Source organism: Pundamilia nyererei, unplaced genomic scaffold, assembly GCF_000239375.1.
Source record: "Pundamilia nyererei isolate P.nyererei 1_Seehausen unplaced genomic scaffold, PunNye1.0 scaffold00179, whole genome shotgun sequence".
NCBI classification, from domain to species: Eukaryota; Metazoa; Chordata; class Actinopteri; order Cichliformes; family Cichlidae; genus Pundamilia; species Pundamilia nyererei.
The window spans coordinates 168,237-193,102 of record NW_005187580.1 but is presented as its reverse complement, the minus strand read 5'-3'; the positions used below and the strand labels follow the sequence as shown (position 1 = coordinate 193,102).

Here is a 24,866-nt window from a genome sequence, read left to right as displayed (position 1 = left end):
TTTTTAGAAAGATGGAATTTTTGGATTTTCTATGTTCAGCCGTCCCATTTGGTGATTGTTCTTGGAGCTAACCTCAAGTGGTTTCTTTCTTTACTATGATAAGTAATCAAGATGAGGTTGATTGAGCCATGTTTACTACCTCCCAGTAGATGATGCATGTCATTTCCAACACCAATTGGGAAACTCTATAATTAAAATTGTAATTAGAGTGCCACTGGAATTGAATTGAATCATGGCTGTTCCTCAGCATTTATTGGTGTCACTACATCAAGTAGGACATAAAGTGAAAAAAACCCCAACCTAATCCCACCTTTGCCATCTCTGTCCCTGCAGCTTGCTTCAACAATGCCACTTTTTCAGTCAATGGTTCATCTTGTTCCTGTCTGTGCCAGCGTGGCACTGCTCTCCCATCCCTGGTACTGGCTTACATAAGCCCGCCTCCTGCATGGCCCAGCACCCCAAAGGAATGGTCCTCATTTGTGGGACCCAGAAACGATATGTGTGCAGCATAAATGTGCACCACACGCTTCCCTCTGATCTTTTATTCATTGCCTCTGTAAAACATAGTCAATGGCCTATCCTGCTTGTTATTTGTCTCGACTAGTTTTATTGTCGCTTTTTTCTCCTCCACCAAAACGCATTTGACTTCCATTCTTTCTCTCTAAGTATCTCAACTAGAATTCATGCATCCAATGCATCCATCAATGTGTTCACAAGCAAATGACAAAGATACTTGCAGATGCAGATGTAAAGGTGGATAGAGAAAAAAAAAGAATGACAGGGGAATGAAAGAGTTGCAGGAACTCACTGTAGCATCTTTAAGGAGTGTGTATTGTGCAGAGTAAAAATGACCTCTCGGAGTAAGTGGATAATTCAGCTTGGAAGAGGAATGGGTGAAAAACAGATCTTGATTTCGATCTCATTTTGCATTTGGTTCGAACAGCTTTGTGTTGTTTGGCAGATGTTGTGGAGAGGGATGAAATTATGCAGGCACAGATGTTTGATCTCTGTACAGATAGCCAGTGCTTCTCTTCTTCGGTCTTCTGCACACACACAAAATCCTGCAGCAGCAGCAGCATGTCTCTCCTCACTGCGTTCCCCTCCTCCTCGTCCTCCTCTTCCACTGACCTACTTCCTAACACTGTGGATGAAGGATGAGGTAGCAAGCTCAATGAGAAGTGGCAGCAATAGTATCTCCGTTCTTCCTCCCTTCTTCCTGTCTTTCCTTCCCTTGTCTCCTTCCCAGCTCTCTCTTTCTGCTCAGACCCTTCAGAGATACGGGAGCAGGTTTCTCACTCTCCTTGACATCTCTTGGTTTAAAGTGTCTGCTTACATTTGAATCTTGTATTTGATTTTATTACATGAGTGTCTGGCTATATAAATGGCATACAGCAGAATATGTCTGTTTTCATGACTTTTACAGCCATGGCTGTGTGCGTACAGAAATTCTCTATCTTGACAAGCAGTGACAAATCTCTGCGCAACTATTCCCATTTCGACACAGATGTTTTGAGTCCGTAGAGGTCCACAAACCATTTGCTCTTCAGTGAAAGCTTCCTTTTCCATACATGCATCTGTTTCCCAGAGATGAGCAAAGGCGTGTTAGGAAGTCTCCGTGTGATTTAGGGTCGGCATTTTGGGTACAGCTTCACCTGTTTCCAAGAGAAGAATATGGACTCTCATAATCTTCTTAATAGTAAAAGTTTATCATTATAGTATTTCAAGTTTTTGGTTATTCTAAGTTTATTGTTATCCATTCTTTCTGCTCAGGTTTCAATTGTTCAGTTGTAATTGCAGGGACAGCGATGTGGCTTTAAGCGACATGCCCATAAGTCCAGGGCATCCATGTTGGTACTCCACTGGTAGGTGTTTATGTGGATGTATAGGAGCTGGTACAAAAATAGGGAGCACAGCAAAAGAAAATAAATGTTAGATGATAATGTTTCTTTTTAGCCAACCATGCATTTAAATAGATAATTCACTCCAAAAGGTTCATATTTTTCTGTTTCACACATTCCTTTCTTCCCAGTTGTGCTAGATATTGGCTGCCTTCTCCTACCAAGCTACTCAAACCAAAACCAACAAACAGACTGAAAGCAAGAGAGAAGCAGCCTCATTCTTACCAGCTCCTCTAAAACTGTGTTTGCGTTTCCTTTCAGCTATACATTAATAAGCTAAGCAATAAGCTAAACATTTCCCGACTGTTGCCCAGAAAGAAAGCAAAGTGTACATATTGAGATATGCTCCCAGGCAGAAGTAACAGCTTGTCAAGGATGGAAAGCATTTAAATGGAAGGAACAGAACAGCAGAAAATGGGGATTAAAGATGGATGGAGTAGATGGTGAGCAGTGGCAAGGACAAATGACAGATGTTACTGTCAGAGGGGGGTTGATGAAAGGACTCCGTTCACCCTGAAAGAGAGGAATAATGGGAGATGACAGGGAGTGAAGAAATGAAAAGCTGGGGGATGAAGTAGGGCTCTCAGGTCACATATGGCAGTGGACACGGTCAATTTGGATTGTTTGTGTGGTGACTCCTTCATACAAAGCATAGTAAAGGTTACACAAATAGTCATGGGTATAGTCTTGGTTCTTTGTATTTGCCGTACAGTATATACAGTGTTTTTTCTGTGTATATAATGTTTGGATTCCTTGGCCCACTTTCCCGGGGCACAGGCTGGAAGCAGGCCAGCAGACCTGGTGCTGAGTGAAGACTGGCTGCACGTGGGGCTCAGTGGGAGAGTGAAGATAGAAATGCACACAGAGACACTGGACAGTGCATTTTGCTGAATGGCTTTAAAACCCCTGTAGAGCGGCCTCTTTTCCATTAGGCTCGGCCAGCTGTCGGCAGCAGCTATAACTAACTCCATACAATAAAGCTTTGGCACTGTGCTTATATCTTATACTAATAAAATGATAACAAGCTGTCACTGTTACAGTCTGAGGTAAACCAATCTCCTTGATTTATCTCCCTGATGGGGCCTTTATTCAAATTTTGCCACCTTGCCTTTTTAAAGTGCTGTTCTCTCTCATTTTTCCTCCTAACTCGCCACTATGAATTCTCATCTAAGTCCATATAAGGCGTGATCAAAAAGTGCTTGTAAAGATCATCATCTTGTGCAGCTCTGGACCATTTTCTGTACAGCTACTATTCTTCTAGCCTTTACATGTCCAGTTGTGTTTGGGCTTCTCCGATATGTCAAAACGTGATCGTTCAATTTTATTTTCATTTTCAGGAAGTTGCGGGGAGGAAAATATGGCTAATAGGGCAGGTGGTGAACAAAGATTGTGTTGATGTGGGTAGAAAATAGGTTTCAGTGCACTCACAGCTGGCACCACCACATTTCAGGACATTTTATGTGAGTGCTCCCCCTCAGACGTTGCAGTAGAACTCCACATTGACGGTTTCCCCCTTTACAGTACACAATGCTGTGATGAGCATGCTCCTGGCTCACATCATGTGTTGCCTTCAGGCTTAAAAAAACTCTGGACTCTTCAGGTTGAAACAGAAGTTGCTTTTCCCTCTCAGTGAACTTGCAGAGTGCTCAGTGTAAGTGGTTTGAACAGGGCTTCCAAGGAGCAATCTAAAAAAAATGGCAGTGGAGCTGAAAGCTGTACAGACATGACACAAATTGCACAACAAATGGAAATATTTTGAGGATATTCCTGTTCCAGTGTGTGGTGACTAAAACATCTCTTCTGTTTTGTACACTTTACTGGCAGAGTATTACAGGTATTGTTTGTATGTTTAGAACTGTGGCTTTCTTTGTAATTATACATATCATTCCATGATGTCCTTCAAAGTAGGTTGTTTATCCTTGAATTATGTGTTGTGTAGCGTGTTGAAGTATCCCTCGTATATAAAATATATGGACTCGGCTATTTTAAATATTTTTCCTATTGTGCATCTTAGTTATGTTCACATGGTGTGTGTGTAAGTGCAAGTGGAATGTCATGCATAATAACTGGAGAAAGCTTGAAAAAGTGCATTTTGGGTAAACCTTAAATTTGAAACATGGTAATTGGACTGGTTCTTATATAAGGCTTTCCTACTCTACTGGAGCATGCAAAGCATTTTATACAACGCGCCTCATTCACCCATTCTCGCCCATTTATACGAGCACTTTTTTCTCTGTTTTTTGTCCAACATTCATTCTCTGATAAGCATAAAGCAACTTGGGGTTCAGGATCTTGCCCAAGAATACTTTGACATGCAGACTGGAGCAGCCAGGGACTGAACCAGCAACCTTTCAAATGAATGGATGGACTTTTTTTTTTTAATGTAGTCATATTTTACCATTCTTGAATTTGGTATACAATGTACATAATATGTATAGATTGGATATATCACATCACTAAGGGGATTTTGGCTTGGATTGTGACTCTTAGAGTGGGTGTAAAAAGGATTTGGTTGTTATATAGGATGATCCAAACTGATCTAGAATAATGAATGGGAGATATCAGAGGTGAATAGGTGCACATAGCTCATTTTTAACCTTGAGCCAAGTTCAGTCCCCGCCTGATTTGAGCGGCGGCGGACTCTGGGATTGTCACCTCGGCTATCATAACACACATGCCGCTGTAGAGTTAAATATACTGCACACACAGGCACAAGATGCCACACATGCTGGAATTCACATTTGAAGCGCTGATGCAATGACTACCAAACAGTCCAAGTACTGGAAGGTGAATTTACATGGAATAATTCCGAAAATAAGCCCACTGTTGGACACACAAGCATTTCCATGTTCAACAAACCAAAGAAAACTTTAAGTTGCTTTTTATTTAAAATAGCCTCTGGCTCATTCGTAGGTCTGCTCCTTCTGCCCTGAGAAGGATGACAGGTTCAAGGAGGCGGAAAAAACAAATGAGCAAAAAAGATGAAAAGGGCAAAATGGAAATGTAGTGTTTTCTCTGTTCATTTTTTCCCCTTTAAGCGCTTGTCATGGGTCCAGGGCATTCATAAAGAATTTACCATGTGGCTAATTTTAGACCGTGCGGTGAGAAATCCTTCACTGAGCAAATCTGCATGTGAGAGAGTCATGATGTAGTAGATTGTGGCTTCTTCTGGAAACTGAGGTCATAAAGTTTCACTGCCATCTTGAACAGATGTGTGCAAAGCTCCAGATATTATTTAATGCTTGTCAGGATATGTGAGAATATCAATAGAAGCATAACACATGGGAGTAGTTGCTTAAAAAAAATCTGGTCCTGCTTCTGCTTTCCAAACATCTTGGACACTTTTTGTAGTTCCCATAAATGGCTCCCAAATTGATTTCTTGGTCAAATGTTTCTGCTAGATTTGCATGCCTAAGGGTTTTGCACAACAGGCCCGAGGTCTTTTCATTCACAAATGCAGTTAACTGTTACATAAAGAAGCGCTCTGCCAACTGTGTGTGCATCTGATAGGACATAATACAGTGTAACGAGTGTGTTATTCACGCAGTGAAGACCACCCGGATTCTTTTCGTAGCATCAAGGAAATCCTCCAGGATGTTTTACACCATTCGATCCTCGCTCATGTTGGTAGAGGGTGTCACTCACTGTTGTCTAAGGGGGGGAGGCACTGCCAGGGCACAAAGACACACATGCACACAGGCAACAAATACTGCACAGTCGCTATTGTACTCATGGACAAGAGCTTTCTTTGTTGTGGCATAAGAGCAACTAATGTCAAGACTCCTGTTGCCACACAGCGAGAATATCTCTACAATCCTTGGGACATGTTTTTAAGGACACAGTAAAGGCAATCTGGATAAAGAATAGGCTTGGATAAACTGTAAGTTAATGTGCATTTCCAGTCATTCTAGCAGTTTCTGTACATGGAACTGTATTGTTTATTTATGTGGTGGCTGTTGCTGCTCATATCTTCCTGTATTTATGCCAAATAAACAGGGCTCCGGGAAACATAAATGGCTTAACTTCCTGTGCACTACAAATAATTTCTTTGCAAGGAAACATCGACAGGAGACACAGGGCGTGTAGACCATCATAAGGCCTTAAAGATCTGGGAACATCATGAATCCTGTGCTGTATTTGACTGAGAATCAAATCAATAATTTATTGTGTGGGGAAAAATGTCATGCTCACTTGTCTTAGCGTGTTATAAATCTTGGACTGTAGGAGAGCAGCTTTACATGATTCACAGCACAGAATAACGTTTTTTTTTTTTTTTTTTTTTTTGTCTTATAAGATTTAGCATCTTGGTTCCTTCTTTGACTTAGACAAGCTGCTTTAGCTCCCTCAGCCCTCACCTGTAGTTTGAGCCAACTCTATTCTGATTGGCTGCATCTTTAAAACAGAAGGTTTGAACAACTGGTTGGTGGTGTTGTTGTGGTCACATTTGAGGACTGAGATGGAAGAAAGTGCAATCACTGTGTTGCAGATGTTGTAGGGGTACCAGAGAGTTAGGAGATTTTTGGGGTTAGGGATTAGGATTAGGGATTGATTTAAAAAATGTTTCCATTTTTCCCTGTTTCAATCCAAAAGTCGAATAGTTTGGAATAAATTATTATGGATTAAAGGCACTGCACGGGCCAGTGCACATCACTTATAACTTCCCAGATGCTGTGTTGCTCACCAGAGGTCACATGCTGTCCATCATTAAACTCTTGAAATGTGTTGGTTAAAGATCCAGGAAACTTTAAATCCACTTTAAAGTAACTGAGAGCCATTTGCTTGGTCTTCTCTCTCTCTTTTCCAGATGATGCAACCTAGATAGCAGCCTCGTCCTCCGCTCCGCTCCCCCTCCCTGCCCCTTGGCCCCTTCCTCTATCTTCCTGGACCTGCACCGCCACTGCCACCTGTGTTGCCACAGCCATCATGCCCCCCAGGAAGAGGACACGACAGGGCCTGGGCTTCCTGTGCTGCTTCGGCAGCAGCGAGCCCCCGGAGATCAACCTGAAGGACACCGTGCCACTGCAGCTGCTGGAGTTCAGTGCGCCCATGCCGCCTGCTGAGGAGCTGCATGCGCGTTTCTCCGAACTGGTGGTGAGTAAAGATAGATTCAACTTGATGAATGATTAAGTAAGCTGTTTTCACACTCACACAGGGCTGCCCTGAACTTTTCTAGGACTTCGTTTTGGATGTTAGTTTTTGTGATGCTGAATTGCGTTGATTTGTGAAGCAAGTAGGCATCACGTGCAGTGCCCCCTGCAGGCTCTATCAAGCCAGCATCCTTATCTAAACCAATATATAGAGTTGCAGGAGTACATCCTGATGATCAAGTGCAATCAAGGAGGGTGTTTCCTCTGGATGCTGCAATGCATTAGTCTTGCAAGCATTAAACGTCCAGGGGCTTCAGCAGGGGAGGAAAATTTATGAAAGTTTTTCACCTCTAAGCAGTTTGGAACTGAAGAAGCTTTTTGGATCGGAAATGAAACATCTTTAGAAAACTTAACAAAGTCTGTTGTCCTTCTTATCAAGCTCTTAAGACTACCATAACCTGGATGACTGAGAACCTACACAGAAAACATTTATCCTGCTTTCAGACTGCTGTGCTTCCCATGTTTGTTTTTTGGTGGAGTGGAATTGGCTTTTAAAATCCCATGTAAAAACTGGAAAAACAGAGTGAAACACTGCTGCAGACAGTTCATGCACCAAATAGTAACAGAAACTTATATATCAGTCTCTATGAAAGAGATTTGTGTGCTATTTAGTGGTTTCTCAGTCTCATGGCTGTTGAACAGAAGCCTTGCCCTTCTCCAAACATTTTACAAACTGGATAGTTTAAAGTGAAATCACATCTGTCATAAGAATTAATCCAGGATTTGTCCAGCCCAGTTCTTTTTCTTTTCCTGCTGCTCATTATACCAAACAATACGAGATCAGTGTCTCGAATTAGAAGGGGATTTCTTACAGAGGATGCCTTGATGGTTGGGTGAGGCCATGTCTCAATCGCCACTACAAATTCAGAAGCTCATCCTCTCCAGTATGCAGCCCACTCTTGCACTACAGTCCCTATCGTTGTTGGCAGAGGTTGATGTCTGGTCTCTGTGCCAGACTAGGATAACTGTACTTGCATGTGCCCATGGTGTGGACATGGATCGGGTCACAACTGCGTCAATGGAGAAGGCTGCTGTTCGCTTCAGCTGCCCTGCAAACAGGTCATGGCTTTACAGCTTTGCTGTTTCTGTCTCTCCATTTGCTCACTTCCAGTCTCTTGGTTGGTTTTGTTCCTGTCTGTCTCCATCACTCTCCTCAGATTTCCTGCTTCTCTCTGTCTCCCAACAATGTGTTGACTGGTGTGGCCACAGGACTGCTTCTGGCACTGCTGAGTGTTTGGGAATGCTAAGCTTTACTGCCTGCAGGATATATCACTCCACTGTTAAATTCAATTCAGGGGATCAATGGAACTTCCGTTTATGATAAGAAAATTATTCAAGCTTATCAAAGCAGATGTTTCCCCAGTAGTGATTTTTTTTCAAGCTAACTCACAGCATTATGCCCTGAATTTGTTCTTTAATAATGCATGAGCCATTAAAGTTTAGCTGCCTGTAGCTGCAGCATATTTATTGGCTTGATTGATGAAAATTCAAGCTTAAAAGCAATCAAGACACTGATTATCTCAATCAGGAGAGAGAAAAGCCTTTCATATTATACAGCTGTGAGGTCAACACAGTAATTTCTGAGGGATTAACAGGTTGCCCTTTGATATGCTGTACATGGCCGTACAAAAAAGTACTTAAACAAATTAGGCTTTGACATTAACGAAACCTCTTTAATGCCAGCAGAGACCAGTATTTCTGGGGTAAATTAAAAACATGCCGTCATATGGGAGCACTTAGCCAAATCATGGCAGTTTTTATGGTTGATAGGACTAAGTGACCCACAGCTTATTGTGCGGTAAATATTTCAGCTAAAAATGAAACTTACAGATTGATGTGCTGAATGAGAAGTAGGGAGGAAAGATTCGTCCCTGAGTTTAAAACCACTTGACTAGTTCAGAAAGATGATTCAGGGTTTTCTCATCGGACCAGGGCTCGTCCACTTTTGAAAAAACTGTAGTTCAGATAGTTGTTAGAGGGCCACTTTTGATGGCCTGTTTGTGCCTCACTGTAGGTTTCCATAACTAGATGCAACACTTAAAAATGCTTTGTGCAACAATGCAAATTAAATTTTTTATGTTGGACACTTTTAAATTGGCAACATTGGCACATTACTTGGGGCTACAACCCCAATTTGAGGCAAGTGAAGTTATAGCATCTTTGAACAAATATGTTAATAAAATAAAAATGTATTTAACCGACTAGCATTTCTGATACCACCTATAAAGAGCAGCAATATTTGAATGCAAGTCGACTACTGTGCAGATCTCTAATTGAGAAAAGGTGCTGGATGATGAACAGAAACTTTACATCCTAGGATTTTCCAGGAACATCTAGCCTATAAAAGTGTCTGCAGGAAATTCTTAGGTAGACAGTCAGGGAACACGTTTTTTTTTTTTTTAAAGTTACTCTTCACATATTAGCAGTAAAGAAGCAATTTACACATGAAACTTGTGTTGTAGTTGTGCACACAGTAGCTTTAATATTTAGAATGTCTTAAAATTCAATAAAGAAAAATGATGCTCCAAAATAATGATCCCTCAGCCTGTAATAGCTGGATTCATGTCTAGTCTGACCAATGTACGACTGATTCTACCTAATAATGTTAATCTGGGTGAGCTATTGGTTCTGCACATCTGTTTTACTGATCCAGGAACCGACATGCTGACACAGATTTAACTGGGCATCCAAAAGTCTGTAGTACCAGACCTCTTGGAGTCAGCCAGCCCGGACACACTGATTGTTACTCAGGCAGAGAACTGATGTGGAGAGAGGTGGACCTATGTTGCATGGTAGGAAATAAAGAAAAATGAAGAAAAACATAACATAGTATGTTTCTGTGGCAACGGGCAATGGGGATTATTGTTAAATGAAAGCCTTTCCTGAGAAGGAGAATGAGACTCAATGGAGCCTCTGGAGTGGGAGCGACAGATCTGGGCCAAACGGAGGAGTAAACCACCTCCATGTGTCCTCACATTCATAATGGAGTCTTCTGCTGTGTCGAGAGACACGCGGTGCACACTCGGCTTACTGTGTGTGTGTGTGTGTGTGTGTGTGTGTGTGTGTGTGTGTGTGTGTGTGGAAGGAAAAACTTCAGCTGACTTTTGGACTGCTGTCCAGTTTTGGATGACAGTGGACTAGAATAGATATAACAGACGTATAACTGTGGTGATGAACCTTATTACCTCTTATGACATGAACAGTATTTTGGCCACTGTTGAAAGAAACGATATGAATTTGTGGCATTTCAAACCTACAGTATCCATGCCTACTTTCAGCAGCAGAATGATGTAAAAATATAGCAAATTATGCACAGTTTAATACTGTACATGCTGACATCTCTAAGGAAATATAACGAGAAAATATTACTAAAAGGCAACTGTACTTATTTTTGTAATCTGAGACTGTATTTTTCCTTTGAGTGCAGAGACTTGTGATAATAAAATACAGTAAATTTTTCAAGTTGTTATTAATATTTTTTCTCATGTACAATATTTAACTGTTTACAAAAAACATACAAGAAGCTTCTCTACAGTTGTTTTTTTTTTTCTTTATAAACACATGAGAATAACATCTCATGCAAGTACAGTTTAGTTTTTGTAAATTCAACAATGTGCTTGGAAACATTCCTCAGAGATTTTGGTCCATAGTGAAATGATAACATCACATAGTTGCTGCAGGATTGTCGGCTGCACATCCATGATGAAAATTTCCTCTTTCACCACATCCTATAGGTGCTCAAAGTCTTTGTCATTGTCAGTAAACCAGCTGATGTGATATGACCTTTGTGACATGGTGCGTTATTCTGCTAGAAACGGCCATCAGAAGATCTCATGAGATGAGCATTGTTGTTGACCACATCCATCCCTTTATCACCTCAGTATACCCAAGTACAGTAAGAAGTGATGCTGTGATGCAGGCAAGGGCTCATCAACTCTCCCAAAGCCATGTTCAAAGTCACTTACATTACTTTTTTTCACCATTCTGATGCTCAGTTTAAACTTTAGCAAGTGATCTTGACCATGTCTATATGACTGAATTCACTGTGTTGCTCACATGTGTTTGGCTGGTTAGATATTTACATTAACCAGCAGTTGAATTGGTGAGTATGGCATGTATTGGATGATTATGTCACTTGTTTTGTGTTAAGACTTTGATGTTGTGTTTGTGGGACTGCCTGCCAAACAACAAATAATCAAGTGAGACAAGGGTTCATAAACCCTGGCAAATCTGACTGGGACGTTTCTTACAGTCTTTTTTTTTTTTTACTTTATTAGAAGCCTCTGCCAACATTCCTGCTGTTTCATGATAAACGCAGGTGCTTGGTAATGTAGAAAAACAGAGAAGACATATTGTCTCCAGTTTATAGCTCACTAAGCTAATTTTTGCAGAATAAGCACATGTGGGATCCATCCTTGGTTACCTTGAGTAAACACGGACTCTCCTTTTTGAAATGTGGAACATCTCAACCCGGAGAAAGCCTGTAGGAAAAAAAAACGTTTCCAAGTCTCTCATGGAGCCTCCTGTTCATGATGGAAAAACTCAGCAAACTCATGCAAATGAACCTGGAAGCAATCCCCATGGATTCTGACACAATAAGTAAAGACCACATCTGAAGGGACTAATGGATCACATCAGTTAAAGTACACATTTGCAGCTGGCTGCACAGTTTCCTGATAGCAAATGCGCTGCAGTTCTGGGTTCTGTTTTTTGGATCTGGGTGCATTTTAAATGGCTTTTTTCCACCAGTGCTTCAGGACTCTCACGCATAGTTGATATGTAGGCCATGTGGGTTGTCTGGCTGCGCACCAAAAACATTGACAGCTTTATTTTTGTTTATCGGGGCAATTCTCCGCTAACAACTTTTTATCAACAAACTTGAAATTACTCTCGTATTTGGGTAATTGAAAATGAGCTCTCCCTAATCATGTTGGGCACATTTCTCAGTGGTGGCAGTTCACTAAATCAAAATGAAAGTTTGGTTTCTACAAAGAGAAACCAAGTGTGAGGTTGTTTGGGGACAGCTAGACTTGGATTTACAAGTGTCAGCTAATAACAACAAACATTTGCCGTGGAAAGGTCAGCATATGGTGACAATGTGTGGACACATATGCAGCTACAGAGCTCTACTGAACCACGCCAAAGAAAAAAAATTGAGACAATAGAGAAAATGCCACTTCATCATCGACATAGTACTATTTATTTTTGCATACAAGTTGCAAAAAACTTGCATGCCACTCAGTGTGCTGTTATCCATGTGTTTTGAGCTGAGATGAGAGAGGATATTTATACAAATTGGTGCAACTGGATCAGGTCTACTAGTCGAACATCTGGCAAGTGCAGTTCTGGCAGGGTCAGATTAGTGTGCGTCTCTCTGCCCTCTTTTTGTCTGCTTTGTGTTTGTCTCTCTGTGTGTGGGAGCCTCGTTCCTTCTTTCTCTGTCCTGAGATTTGGGACAGTTTTAATCCAAACCGCACTGATCAGTCGTCCAGCTGTCCGCTGTCAGTCAATACATCTGGATGAACCAGCCTCTATTATCATCCTCTCCATGTGACTCTCAGTTGCTGATTTTAGAAGCAAGTAAATTTTGCAGTGGCGAATTTGTGTTTCCAGGAATAGCAGACTCGATAAAACATAAATGCTCTCTCCAGTGTGGCTTTTGAGCCCGGACACAGATCAGAAATGGATTGCGTAACAGGAGGGAATGGAAATGTTCTTGTCCCTCTGGGCCACTGGGAGTGTGTTTCCTTCCCAGTGCATGCCCTGGATGCACCCTCTTTCCTCTCCTTCCTCCCTTCCTTCTTCCTATGCATTTCTCTGTGGAGCGATCTACCCATTTCTGATGCTCTCTGTTGTGAAGCCAGTGCTCACTGTCCTGTGCCAGTCTCATTATAAAAGTGGTCAAGCCCTGTTTGTATGAGGGGAGAAGCTGTAGAGAAGCTGCTACTGACTGACTCATCAAAGCAAGGATACTCTGACTCATCTCAATGCTGCTAAGTGGAGCGAGCCCAATATGTGATGGTTTGTAGAGATGAATGATGTGACCAAATTAATTTCTCACCACGTCTTAAGACTAAAAAAGTCAATCTTTGATCTTTTCTTTGTTGTTGTTAATAATAGTACTGGTCTTTAGGAGTAATCAAGAGGCTGCGTCTGGTATATGAGGCTGACATACACACACAGGCAAACTCACTGAATCTTGTTTGGTTAATAATGGCAGCTATAGCTTCCTGTGGGTCCCCTTGAGGCCTCATATGACTTCCTGCCATCTTGCTAGTCTTTCTTCTGCCTTCCTGTCTCGCCCAGAGATTGCTGGAGGATATATACGCACTGTACGTGTGTGTGTGTGTGTGTGTGTGTGTGTGTGTGTGTGTGTGTGTGTGTGTGTGTGTTACACCAGACTAATCCTCTGAGCCAGCACTGTAAGACTTTACATGAGGTAAAGACATTCATATCCACTCTGGAAATGCCACCTCATAGACGCACATGCATTGGAGAGGATGTCATTATTGGATTCCACATTTCCCATTTAGGTGGAACCCCACACACTTTCAGTCACAAAGACACACCCACTCCCACTCCAGTGCCAGTCATTCACACATTGTAACTCACTGACCTCTCATTCTTCCTGCACATTTTGCTTCCCTCCGGTTTCAGTGTCACGCCTATACTCCACATGTACACTGGTCATTTTTTTTAAAGCAGAAGAGGTCTGCTTTAATGTTTTTTTTATCTCTTATTTGCTATTCATGTTAAATAGACCAAAGTTTCTAATAATGAGGTGAGCGTATGTATAGTACAAGTAATGAGCCAAAAGCTCAGACTTCGGATTGCAGGGGTGGGGAAATCCAAGCCTCAAGGGCGGGTGTCCTGCAGGTTTTCGATATCACCCTTACCAAGCCTCTGGAGAACTTTAAGACATGTTGAGGAGGTAATTTAGCCATTTAAATCAGCTGTGTTGGATCAAGGACACATCCAAAACTTGCAGGAGTTCTAACCCCCCCTTTATTCTGTATCATGGGGCTCCACCCACCTGCTCTCCAAGCATTCTGTTTGCGAGGTAAAGCAGAAGATGGTTGGCTTAAAGTGGGAGGAGCTACAATGTCTTGGATCCACTGAGGGGCTTCACCAAGAGCCAGAATTAGATAAATAGGGATAATTTTGACCTCTGAATAATGCCACGGTACTCTAGAGTTCAAGAATAAAAATATGGAGCTGGAAATGAGCGGACTGGGTCCACTTCAAAGTAGGCATTTCCTCCTCTGTTCTTTGTCCACACGGCACCATGTCGACATGTATACTCAAGCATTAAGAACGTGCCAAACCAACAGGCTTTGATGTAGCCCTAACCCCAAAACCATGTCGGCCTATTAGTTAAAGCACTGACACTATGACTACACAAGGAATATTTTTAAAAGGTCAGTTGTTAGTTAAAAAATATCTTTCCTTACCTTTTTCGCTCCCATTCTCTTGTCTGTACCCTCTGCCTCCACTCCCACACTTAATTTCTCTTCACTTAATGTTCTCTCCTGCAGCGGTACGGCTTTCATAGTTTCATTCACAGCTTAGACTTCAATCGCATGACTCATCCCTCTGTCCTATTTTACATTCTTCCCATATGGTGGAGATAAATAATTCAAAGTCCCTGCAGACGTGTTTGAATCATCTGACGTGTGTTATTTCATACAAATTAATTTTATGTTGCTGTAGAAGTCTCGATATGTTCCAAATGTTTAAAGATATCTTCATCATTACGATTGCTGGCAGTATTGGAAAACCTTCTGCATCTATTTGCTTTAGGCTCGCTTAAGTTTGTGCATCACTCCTAATCTGTTTTTTTTTTTGTTTTTTGTTTTTTAAAGGAATAGTTGTGTTGTTGTCAGTTTAAGGTTAGGACGATTTAAATAATACCTTTTAATTAAGTTCATTTGTTCCATTACATGACTGGCATGGAAACTGAGTAGACAGGAAGTTTGGGTGTTTGCAATCCCCATAAAACACTGAAATCTACTTTACATCCATTTTACACATTACATTTTACATATTTTCTGGAGACTCTCTCCTCTCATACTGATGTCATAAAATAAAATACTGCTATATTCATATTCATATCTGGATGTTTAAATAATGCTGCCACTGGGGAAATGAAATGATTATTAAAGCAAAGGTCATTGCCTTCATTAGCTATGATTAGTTAGCTAAAAGCTAATGCACACCTTGCCGAAAAAGACCAGGCTACAGAGTAGATCACTGCAACACATAGGCATGGTTCAGGTGCTCTTTCCAGGCCTGAAAAGTGTGGAAGTGCCTGAAAACCTGCACTCTTGCATTTTGTCCCATGGTCACCTTTAAAGGATGAAGGAGGCTACACAGGGTGAGCATTCAGTGTCCCTCGATAACACAGTCGGTTCTGCCCTGCTGTCATGGTATCTGGATTCAAAGCACCATGATGATGATAGCAAAAACTGTTAGTTAGACTTGGCTAACTTATGGGTCACAGCAGCTGTGATCCAGATGTCATGTCACCTGACATCTATGGTGAAGGAACTGTTCGTTCATTGCACCTTACTCTGTCCTTTTTATGCCTTGTTTCTATATTTGTTCTCATTGTGCAGCTCTTAAAAATCCAGTTTTCTTCATTTGTATGCTGAATATGGAAATAGTTTTGCTTTGAATAACTGTCTGGGAACTTCCACTCCTTTTCATTTTATCTCAGGACATTTGAGAAGCTCAACAGTCTTTAGAAACAGGAAATTGAGTGACAGAGCTATCTGTCTGCATGCCTGCATGACACTCGGAGATTGCAACTGTAGCACTTCTTAAAAAATAAATAAATTTGTCATATTATTAGATGGGGAGCTCGGGGTGAAATATGAAAGAAGGGCTTGGGAGGCCTTAGGTATGTATTTTCCCCTCTCAGACAGCAGGTGTAACAATATTAGCTTTGCTTTTATTGAATTTCCAACTGAAGCTTGCTGGAGTGAGAAGACTGGGGTACTTCATGAAGTGGAAAGTAGTTTGGTTTTGTTTTGGAAAAATGAGAAAGGGACCGCATGCTCTTTGGGTGTTGTACTGGTCAGGAGATGCCATGTGATGTGGATGTGGTATTGGAGCACATTTTAAAGGTGATGGAGGGGGGGAACACGATGGGAAATTGCATAACTGGAAAGTGAAAAGTCCTCCTTACAGCTGGCATGACATGAACATTCCTACACCCAGTCGATGTCCTCATTTTCAACTTCATCTCTTTTTCCCTTTTCCTCGATTCTGACGCAGAACAGCACCGGCAGAGCCTGAGAAGTCAACATTATCCTGTTCATAAAGTCTTATGTAATCAATGAATTATATTTAAATGGAATACTATTGTAATCTATGCTCTTCTCACATAATTTCTTTCCATATAAGACCTTAAACTGAGAGGCCTGAGGAGTCTATACGGAGAACACAAAATAGCACAGAGGTCAGCTATGAACTGAGACAGGCTCAACTGCCATCTGGTTCAAATCCACGGGTCTCATTCTCATGATTTCCCCACCGGCTCTCTGCATTAGCTCCTCCAAAGACCAACAGCTTGGACAGCAGGGCTTTGACCCGGCGAGCAGGCGGCAGGCCAGAATGAGCTGCTTTCTTGTAGCCCATGGTTTCTTCCTTTCCACACTTGTTTTTGTGTCTGCTTAACGAATAAAGACCCAAATGGTGACAGAAATATCAATTTATGTCCCATTTTACAAATGAAAAAATATTTTTTCTTTTTAATGTATGTAATAGCAAATTAAGCCATTTATTTAAATGTGAGTAATGTTTTTTGATTTTAGCTGGGACTCTTTCTGTTTAGAGTTTGTAGTCTCCCTGTACTTGCACGGCACAAGGACGTGCATTTTGGTGATTCAAAATTGCTCGTAAGTGTGAATGTGACTGTCAGGTCTCCACACTTGTCACTCTGTGACATTGTTCACAAGGTAGATGCAATTAATCATCAAATAAATAAATAAAATAAAATAAAAAATACATACGGGTAGAGTGTGCTACAGACCAGAGGACAAATATGTAAATCAGATTTTGGGGTGAGCTTCCCCCTTGATACAGCCGGCCCTGTAGACCCACGATGATGAGCTCTGGGTGTGAATCATGCTGCTGAGATGAAAGCCACTTGAACTAAAGATTCTAAGGCTTCATTGTGGTTTCTACTTGTAATAGACCCTCTTGAAATTCACACCCATCGGATTTTCCTTTTTTTTTTTTTTTTTCCTCTCAAACCCACAATAATGCTACTGCTGGTTAGCCCATTGAAAGGACGAGAGATGATGTCATCCTTCATAGTGTCCGATTCTTGGAATGCGGGCCACCTCAGCCCGTCCTGCTGAAAAGCGATGAAAGCAAACCCTGCGAATCTGCTGGTCGGCTTTAAAGAGGCCCCACCTCTGCCACTGGTGGTCATCTTCATTCCAGGGGCCCCAGGAGGCTCGCCCTCTTCTCGTTTACGTCATCGTAGCAAAACTATTATGGTGAGATTAGTCTGAGCCGGAGCACAAAGCCCTGGTGATGTAGCCTCTAGTTGTCTTTTCTGTGCCAGCCCATTTCCAGAGCCACATAGCCTCCGGGTCTCTAACCCGAATGCATTTCTCTTTCTGCGTCCTTCCTTCATCTGACTCCCCTTCCTTTAAACTTTTCCTCCCCTGGCACACAGAGACTCATTTCCTGGGCTCATATGCATTTCAAAAGGTGCAGGAGGCTCCTTGTACTGAGCTGAAGAATTGAGTAGAGCAGCAGGATGAATATTAAAACACTTGTCTGTGGGAAGGAGATTTAAATGTGGCTGTGTAAACTCGACTCATTGCTTAAATGTCTGTGTTGTTATAGGGATAAGGAAACAACAGGGCTTCTAGGAATGTGTCCTGAGGGACGGGTTGATTATATTATGTCAGTCTTTAAATGCTACTGGGCTGTTATGTTTGTTTATTCTTAATCACTGTTTTTCTGCACATTTATTCTTGATGAGCTGCAATAAAAACACGAGCCTGTTTTGAAATGTTGGGATGTGTGCTGTGGTGAATGTTAAAAAAAAAAAGGAACACAATAGTTTGCAAATCATTTGGAAGTTCTTGTTTGTTTTCTTCAAGAACATCAAATGTTGACACTGGGGGGGAAAAACATTGCTGCCATATTTTGGAAAGTATTTTTAAATGTGATACTAGAACAAAACAACAAGGCAATAAAGGCTAGAAATGTCTGTATTGCAAACCATCACATTTTATCACTACATCCGCAAATGCAATGTCAACCTCTAGCATGGAAGCTCATTTGAGGTTCGTTTCGGGCCTGAGCTCATTTGAGGTGGAGGCCAAGTGGAAAACTGTCCTCTAGTCTGACCAACCAGAATCTTAAATTCTATTTGACAGTCAAAGATGCTGAAGAGAAGCAGAGCCTTGTTATTAGCTTACAATTCAAAGTGTACGTTATGATTGTATGGGGTGGGGGTGGGTGTTTATGCACATTGAATGAGTAACTTGTAAATGTGTGAAGGCACCATTAATGCTACATGGCTGCCCATCCAGGTGATGTGTTTTTCAGGGATGACATTGTGTATTTGAGACATTCTGGATTTCAGCAAGACTATACAAAACCTTCTGCTTGTATTCCAACATGCATGGCTCTTCATTAAAGGAGTTCAAGTTCTAAACTACTTGCAATCCATACTTGCTTGTAAAAAAGTCTGGCTGTGATAAAAACTGTGATAAAAAGAAGCAGCTGAAATACTATGTCAAATTGAATGGGGGGAAATTTGGCTAAAGAACTTCAGCAAATAGTCTCCTCAGTTCCCACTCATAGGGTAAGAAGATGTGATGACATGTAGTGGGAAGCATGCCACTGTCCCTGTTACTGAAATATATCAGTAGCATCAAATTCATTCCAGGGATATTTTATTCCAAGCATATTTGCACTGCACAAGACATAATGTGGATTGCACAACACTGGACATTATATTCTTCATTTCCAGTTAATACTTGTACAGCTGCTGTTATTGTGTATATATTTATTTATATTTCTTCATACATTCTTATATAGTTCTATATTGTGTATTTTGTTGTACAGTTATTTTATTTTCAACTTTAATTTATATATTTTATCTTATTCCTTCCCAGTTAAATTTACCCTTCATTCTAATTTGTGTTGTACAGTTATTTCATTTTTAACCTTAATTTATATTTTATTCCTTCCTAGTTAAATTTACCCTTTTTAATTTTTCATATTTATTTCCTATCTTATTCATAGCCTTTTCCTTTTTCGTTTTCTTTAGGTCACGAGCAGTTGTCCAAGCATTTCACTACATATCGTACTGTGTATGACTGTGTACGTGACAAATAAAATTTGAATTTTGAATTCAAAACAAAAACAAACTTTTTTCCTTCTTTCTTTGTTGTTGTTTTTTGCAGGATGAGCTGGATTTGACAGACAAGAACCGGGAGGCCATGTTTGCTCTGCCCGATGAGAAGAAATGGCAGATCTACTGCAGCAAGAAGAAGGTGAGTTGGCCTCTGCCGTCCTTTTTCGTACATGGGCTCTGATCTTTGGCTGGCCCTATATTGACTGGCTGCCTGAACCCACAGTTTAGGGCTAAACTGTCAGCAGTGAATGTTATTGAAGGCAGCCTTTTAACAATTTTCAATCAGCTCAGCCACACAGGCCACCTCTTTTCCAGCTTCTCATTTCTGCATTGACGTAAACATATGGACATATTATGCCAGCTATAGATTGCACAATATTTTCTGCAGGTTGTGGTTACATGCCACAACCTTTTTAAGGCCCTAATTCTCTATACGCAAGCAAGCAATTTCCTCATGCTGCCTATGAATTGTCCTCATACCGTAGGCCACAAGAAAAAAATGGTTAGCCCTCTCTTTCACCCCTTTCCCCTCGCCAAAACAACGCTCGTTTTCTTCATACCCTTTAGCGTGTCTCTCCACAACAACTCTGGTCTCACTTTGTGGTCAAACATCCACCAGGAAATTACATTGTGCTTTAGGAGAATTCAGCCCCATCTCCATCCCTCAATTGCAAATTGAATAAATAGTTGTAAACCCTCTCCTGTGTTTTTTTTTTTTTTTTTTTCTTTGCTGATTTGTTTTGTTGGCTGAGCGTTTGGTGTTGGAAGCAGAACTAGACCACTCCTTCCACTTTCCTGAGCATGCAAGCTTGACTTTGCTGATGTGATATGCTCTGACAACCTTTTTTAAAAGGGGTAAACACACTGCTTTGTGTGTGTACGCGTGTGTGTCTGTGCGCACCTGCGTGCGTAAAAGTCTCTGCTTGTATTGAGTTACTAGGAAAAAGAAGAGTAGTGGAACTGTGGTGTGTTCAGAGGGATGTCAAGGCGAGGATGGAAACTGGAGCACCGCGACAGTTTACAATGAAATGAAATGAAATGCCAGTTAAATTAATAGCAGAAGAAGTTGTAATCTTTTTATTTTTGTTATTATTGTTAAACCCTTATAAAACGATATTAAAGTCTTTATTTATTCATCTATCTATTGATGGAAGAGCCATATACAATACATGTGTATGTGTTATCATTAGGTTTATTTTTGTGTTCACATTAGTAAGGGCCAGTCATGAACTAGATCTGTGGCGTCTGTCGCTTCGGTCCTGAAGGGTGATAATCGGGGAATAACCTGGTTTGCCCACATCATCAGTGTAATTCCCCCTTCTTATTTCATCCAGTTGAAGGACCGATGAGCTGATGCCATGGCAAAGCATCTGTCATCTGTCCGTTCTGTCACAGTTCACAATAAAACTTGCACACACTGATCCCCTAATGGGTCTTCATCCAAACTGTGCTCTTGGTCAAGGTTACATCTCTCTTTTTATGGGGACATTTCCATTTTTTTCACAAGAATCAATATTTCTACAGTATTGGTCAGATTTTACTGAAACTTCCACATAATTATCATCAGAAGAATAAAATCATGCTCATAAGTGTGTTCACTAAGCTGGGAAAGTATTAGATAAGAACATTTGAAAAAGTGATACAGAAAATGAGATGTACATATGATTCCTGGTACATGTGTATAAATTCAGAGTTGAGGGCCATCAAGAAGCCATTCTTAAGGAAAGGAAGCCAAACTACACAAGAACAAAATGAAAGCAGCAGGTTTGCTAAATACAAATGTGAAAATTTTGGTTTGTCGGAGTACAGAGGATGTAAGGAGAGAGGTACCACAGTGAGTGTGTACAGCCATCTGTAAAACATGGTGGAGTCTGTGTCGTGGTTTGGGGCTGCATTTAAGTCAGTGGCATTTGAAATTTTTTCAAAACTGATGAAATTATGACAATCAGATTTTAAGCTTCATTTTTCAGCATGACGACGATTCCAAACACACTGCCAATGCAGTAAAAAGCATATCTGAATAGAAAAAACAAAGGATTAACACTATCGTTGCTCAACCGGGCTCCCCAGAGCTCAGATCTCAAAGGTATTGGAACACTGTGGGATCATCTTGACAGAGAGCAGAACAAAAGGCAGCGGACATTCAATAAGCTTTGACTGTTCTTCAAGAACCTTGAAGAACTAGGAAAGGAAAGGAAACACCCAGTGACATATATTTAAAATGCCATCTGAGTAAAACTGTAAAGATATGGGTGGTAGAGATAGTACATGTAGATCTGAGACCTGCCTGTATTCTTATTAGGTAGATCTACAGCAGTTGCTGTGCTATGATATCATATAAGATCTCTGATATAACCTTAGTATGCTTTGCACTTTAAATACCCTGCGTAGTAAGGAAAGATTTGAATTTCTGGCAGAATGTGAACCCACATAAAAGTTTTCTAATCCTCCGTATCAGTTATTGAATATCTCACAGAATAGCCACAGACATTTATAAGGATTCACTGTACAGTTGTAGAAGGCAGTGGAAACAAAGTGTTGGCAGCAGCCTGAGCATATTGGAACTCAAATGGTTTGCACTGTGCGGGTTCAGATGTAGGATATATTAGTTTGTCATTCCTCCCCCATCTCTGCTAGTCAGAAATAATTTCCTTTGTGAAGCTAAGGTAAAAAAAAAAAAGAAAGAAAAAAGAAATCAGCTGTGTATCCAGGCCAGGAAACAGAGAGCAAAACCAGGGTGACACTGAACAGCGGAAAGCCGGAGGAAAATCCAAACAAACCCTTTATTCATGGATAGAGGCGGCATAATGGAGAATGAGGGGGAAAAAACAACTGGTGTGCAATATCAGAATAATGACGTGTGTGTGTGTGTGTGTGTTGCCCTCACATGCACGCAATCGCACAAACATGAACCACCATATAGGAAAGAAAAATTGCATGTTATTCAAACACAAGCACAACATACAGCGTTGCCCTCTGTTGCAGAGAATTACAGCATGACAGTGATTTAAACAGAGAGCAGAATTTCCCCTCAGTCTCCCCTCTGAGACAAACACTACTCCCCTTGTTTCCTCCGGCCAACTGTCGGATCCAGTTGTTGTGGTTAGATAACACTTGGAGGCAGCCACCGAGGGCACAACAGACTAACTTTGTTCACCTGCAAAACAAACCGGTTAACACATTTGCAGCAAACTGTAATTAACAGTTCCATTTTGGTGCAGTCTTTTACTTCAGCTGAAGAACTGAAAGCTTCTTTGTGGGACAACAAATACGACTACGGGTCTAATAACAACAACAGATAGCCATGGATCACTTTACTGGGATCTCCTGTACTACAGCTTTCTCATGCAGTTATCTAATTGGGCAATCATGCGGCAGCAGGGCAATGCCTGTAATCATGGAGATGCAAGTCAGGAGCTTCAGATAATTACTGTTATTGCCAAATATCAGAATGAGGAAAAACATAGTGTTGTGGATAAATTTGACCTCTCCTGATGGCAGAAGCTCAGCCTGGTATCAACCTCTTGGCCTGTAGTTCATCTAATGGCCACTCAAGGCTAGCTCCAAAAGTGAGTCACTCCTAGGCTGTAGGCATCATGGGTGGTGTGGCACTCGGTGCTATTTTGACATGAGAAAACACATTTTCTCAGCAGCAGTGTTGGAATTGATGGCCTTAATGTGACCCTGTGAAATAACATCATTGTTTGTTGGTAAATTTAGGGCTATTCATTTAAAGATAAACTCAGTTTGTTATCACAGATTTCATCATAAATGCTCCTGCTGTGTAAACAGAGAGCTGAACGAGATCATAAAACAGACAGCGCCAAACTTTTTATGGACTTGAACACTTGCGGTGAAATAATGAGATATATAAATAATGGAATTCAAAACATTATAGCACAAAAATTTAGATTAATGCAACCTTAGTATTAATGTTAGGTGGTTAGGCACTTCTCCTGTAACAGGAACGTGCAAACTTTCATGAGCAGTGATCTAAGAGAATTGGACGTAATTATGGTCTAGTGAAGAGTTCATCAGGCTTTACACTGATATCTCTGCTTCTGATCTCAGCCACCCAGTTGGCCACAGCTGGAGGTGCTGGGCGTTTATCTGCAAAACATGGAGAGAGGGATTTGTTTTTGGTGCTGAGTACAAGTGAAACAGAAATGGCATGTGTAAATCCTTGAATAAGAGTACTGCATTCCTTGCTTGTAGTCGGGTTTGTGTGTGTGTATGCTTGTTTTTGCAAGCCTGACTTGTATCCTGCAGCCCTCAGGTACAGAACACGATGTAATATCCAGTAGCTCCTGATAAGTGTTCAGTGCTGGGAGCCAAACAGGGTCTCCTGACTCCTATTAGCGCTGCACTGACACACAAACACACACTCACTCATGCTGTTTTCAGCTCATGATCACACAACATGTCCCTTTATCCGGGAGAAAACTAACAAAAGTAGTTACAAAACTGCTTTTGTTAACAAAACTGCCCTAAATTTCAATTAAATTAGGCTTTTCTGTTTGTTCCCCCAAATCACCCAGCTGGACGGTGTGCTATGATCTCCTGAAATAGCTTTCCCGTCTGTCTCCAATTATTAGCCACATGTGTTGAATCCCCATCACTTAATGTGACCCCAGGCGAAGAATTCTGCTTACTCTTAACATTTGCTACCTGCAGAAGTGTTACATAATCTTTCAGAATTCAATATCCTGTCCATTTCCTGCCTCCTTAGGTGAGACTTTATATCGCGGCTTCCTCAGATAAATATTCACCTCAGACCTACCGGTTCACTGGAATGTCGAATGATCCTCTCTCATTCCACGGGCGGTAACATTTTGTCGTGACAGCTGGAGGAGAAAATATGGAGAAAATATTGACTCAAATAATTGCTGTGGATAGACATGTAGGCATTAAGAAACTGCCATTGTAGTTACTGGGCAGCCCATCGCTTATGTCCTCTACTGTACATTACAGGAGCTACATGGAAAAATTCAGTGCATGCACTTATTTAATAACACTTCCTGCACAACTCCTCCCCCCCCCCCAAAAAAAAAATGATGATGCACTAGATGAAATGGTGAAATAGAGATATAAATGTATATGTGATTCAGTGGATATGTCTTCGAAGCTTGACAACCCCCACCCACCCCCTGCAAAAAACCCAAAATGTTGCAAAGAAAAATGAATATGAGATGGAAACAGTTTGACATACTACTGAACACTTGAATCAACTGAGCTCAGCGAATTAACGTTTTTGCTGATGTTTTGTTGCAAAAAACACGTTTTGAAATCAGTCTTCTGCAGTGTGCTCCTTTTTGCTTATAAAGTTGTCTTTGAAAAAAGGGTATTTCACTCAGCACAGAGCTGCCTGCTGGTGCTGTCGGGATTTTGGATGGCTCGTGAGAGTCCCCACATTATAGCCAGGGTCTCCCAGGGCCT

General features: G+C 41.1%; 1 protein-coding gene across 6 annotated transcripts in view; it reads left to right on the top strand.

Annotated features, from left to right (window-relative positions):
* Nucleotides 1-24,866, top strand: part of daam2 (dishevelled associated activator of morphogenesis 2) — an 80,779-nt gene that overhangs the window by 7,424 nt on the left and 48,489 nt on the right. For all 6 annotated transcript variants that reach the window (XM_005746484.1, XM_005746482.1, XM_005746483.1 and 3 more), the window contains exons 2-3: nt 6,703-6,989; nt 19,480-19,569. In XM_005746484.1, coding sequence (XP_005746541.1) covers nt 6,822-6,989; nt 19,480-19,569 — 258 coding nt within the window. In that variant the 5' untranslated portion in view covers nt 6,703-6,821. The remainder of the gene's footprint in view (nt 1-6,702; nt 6,990-19,479; nt 19,570-24,866) is intronic.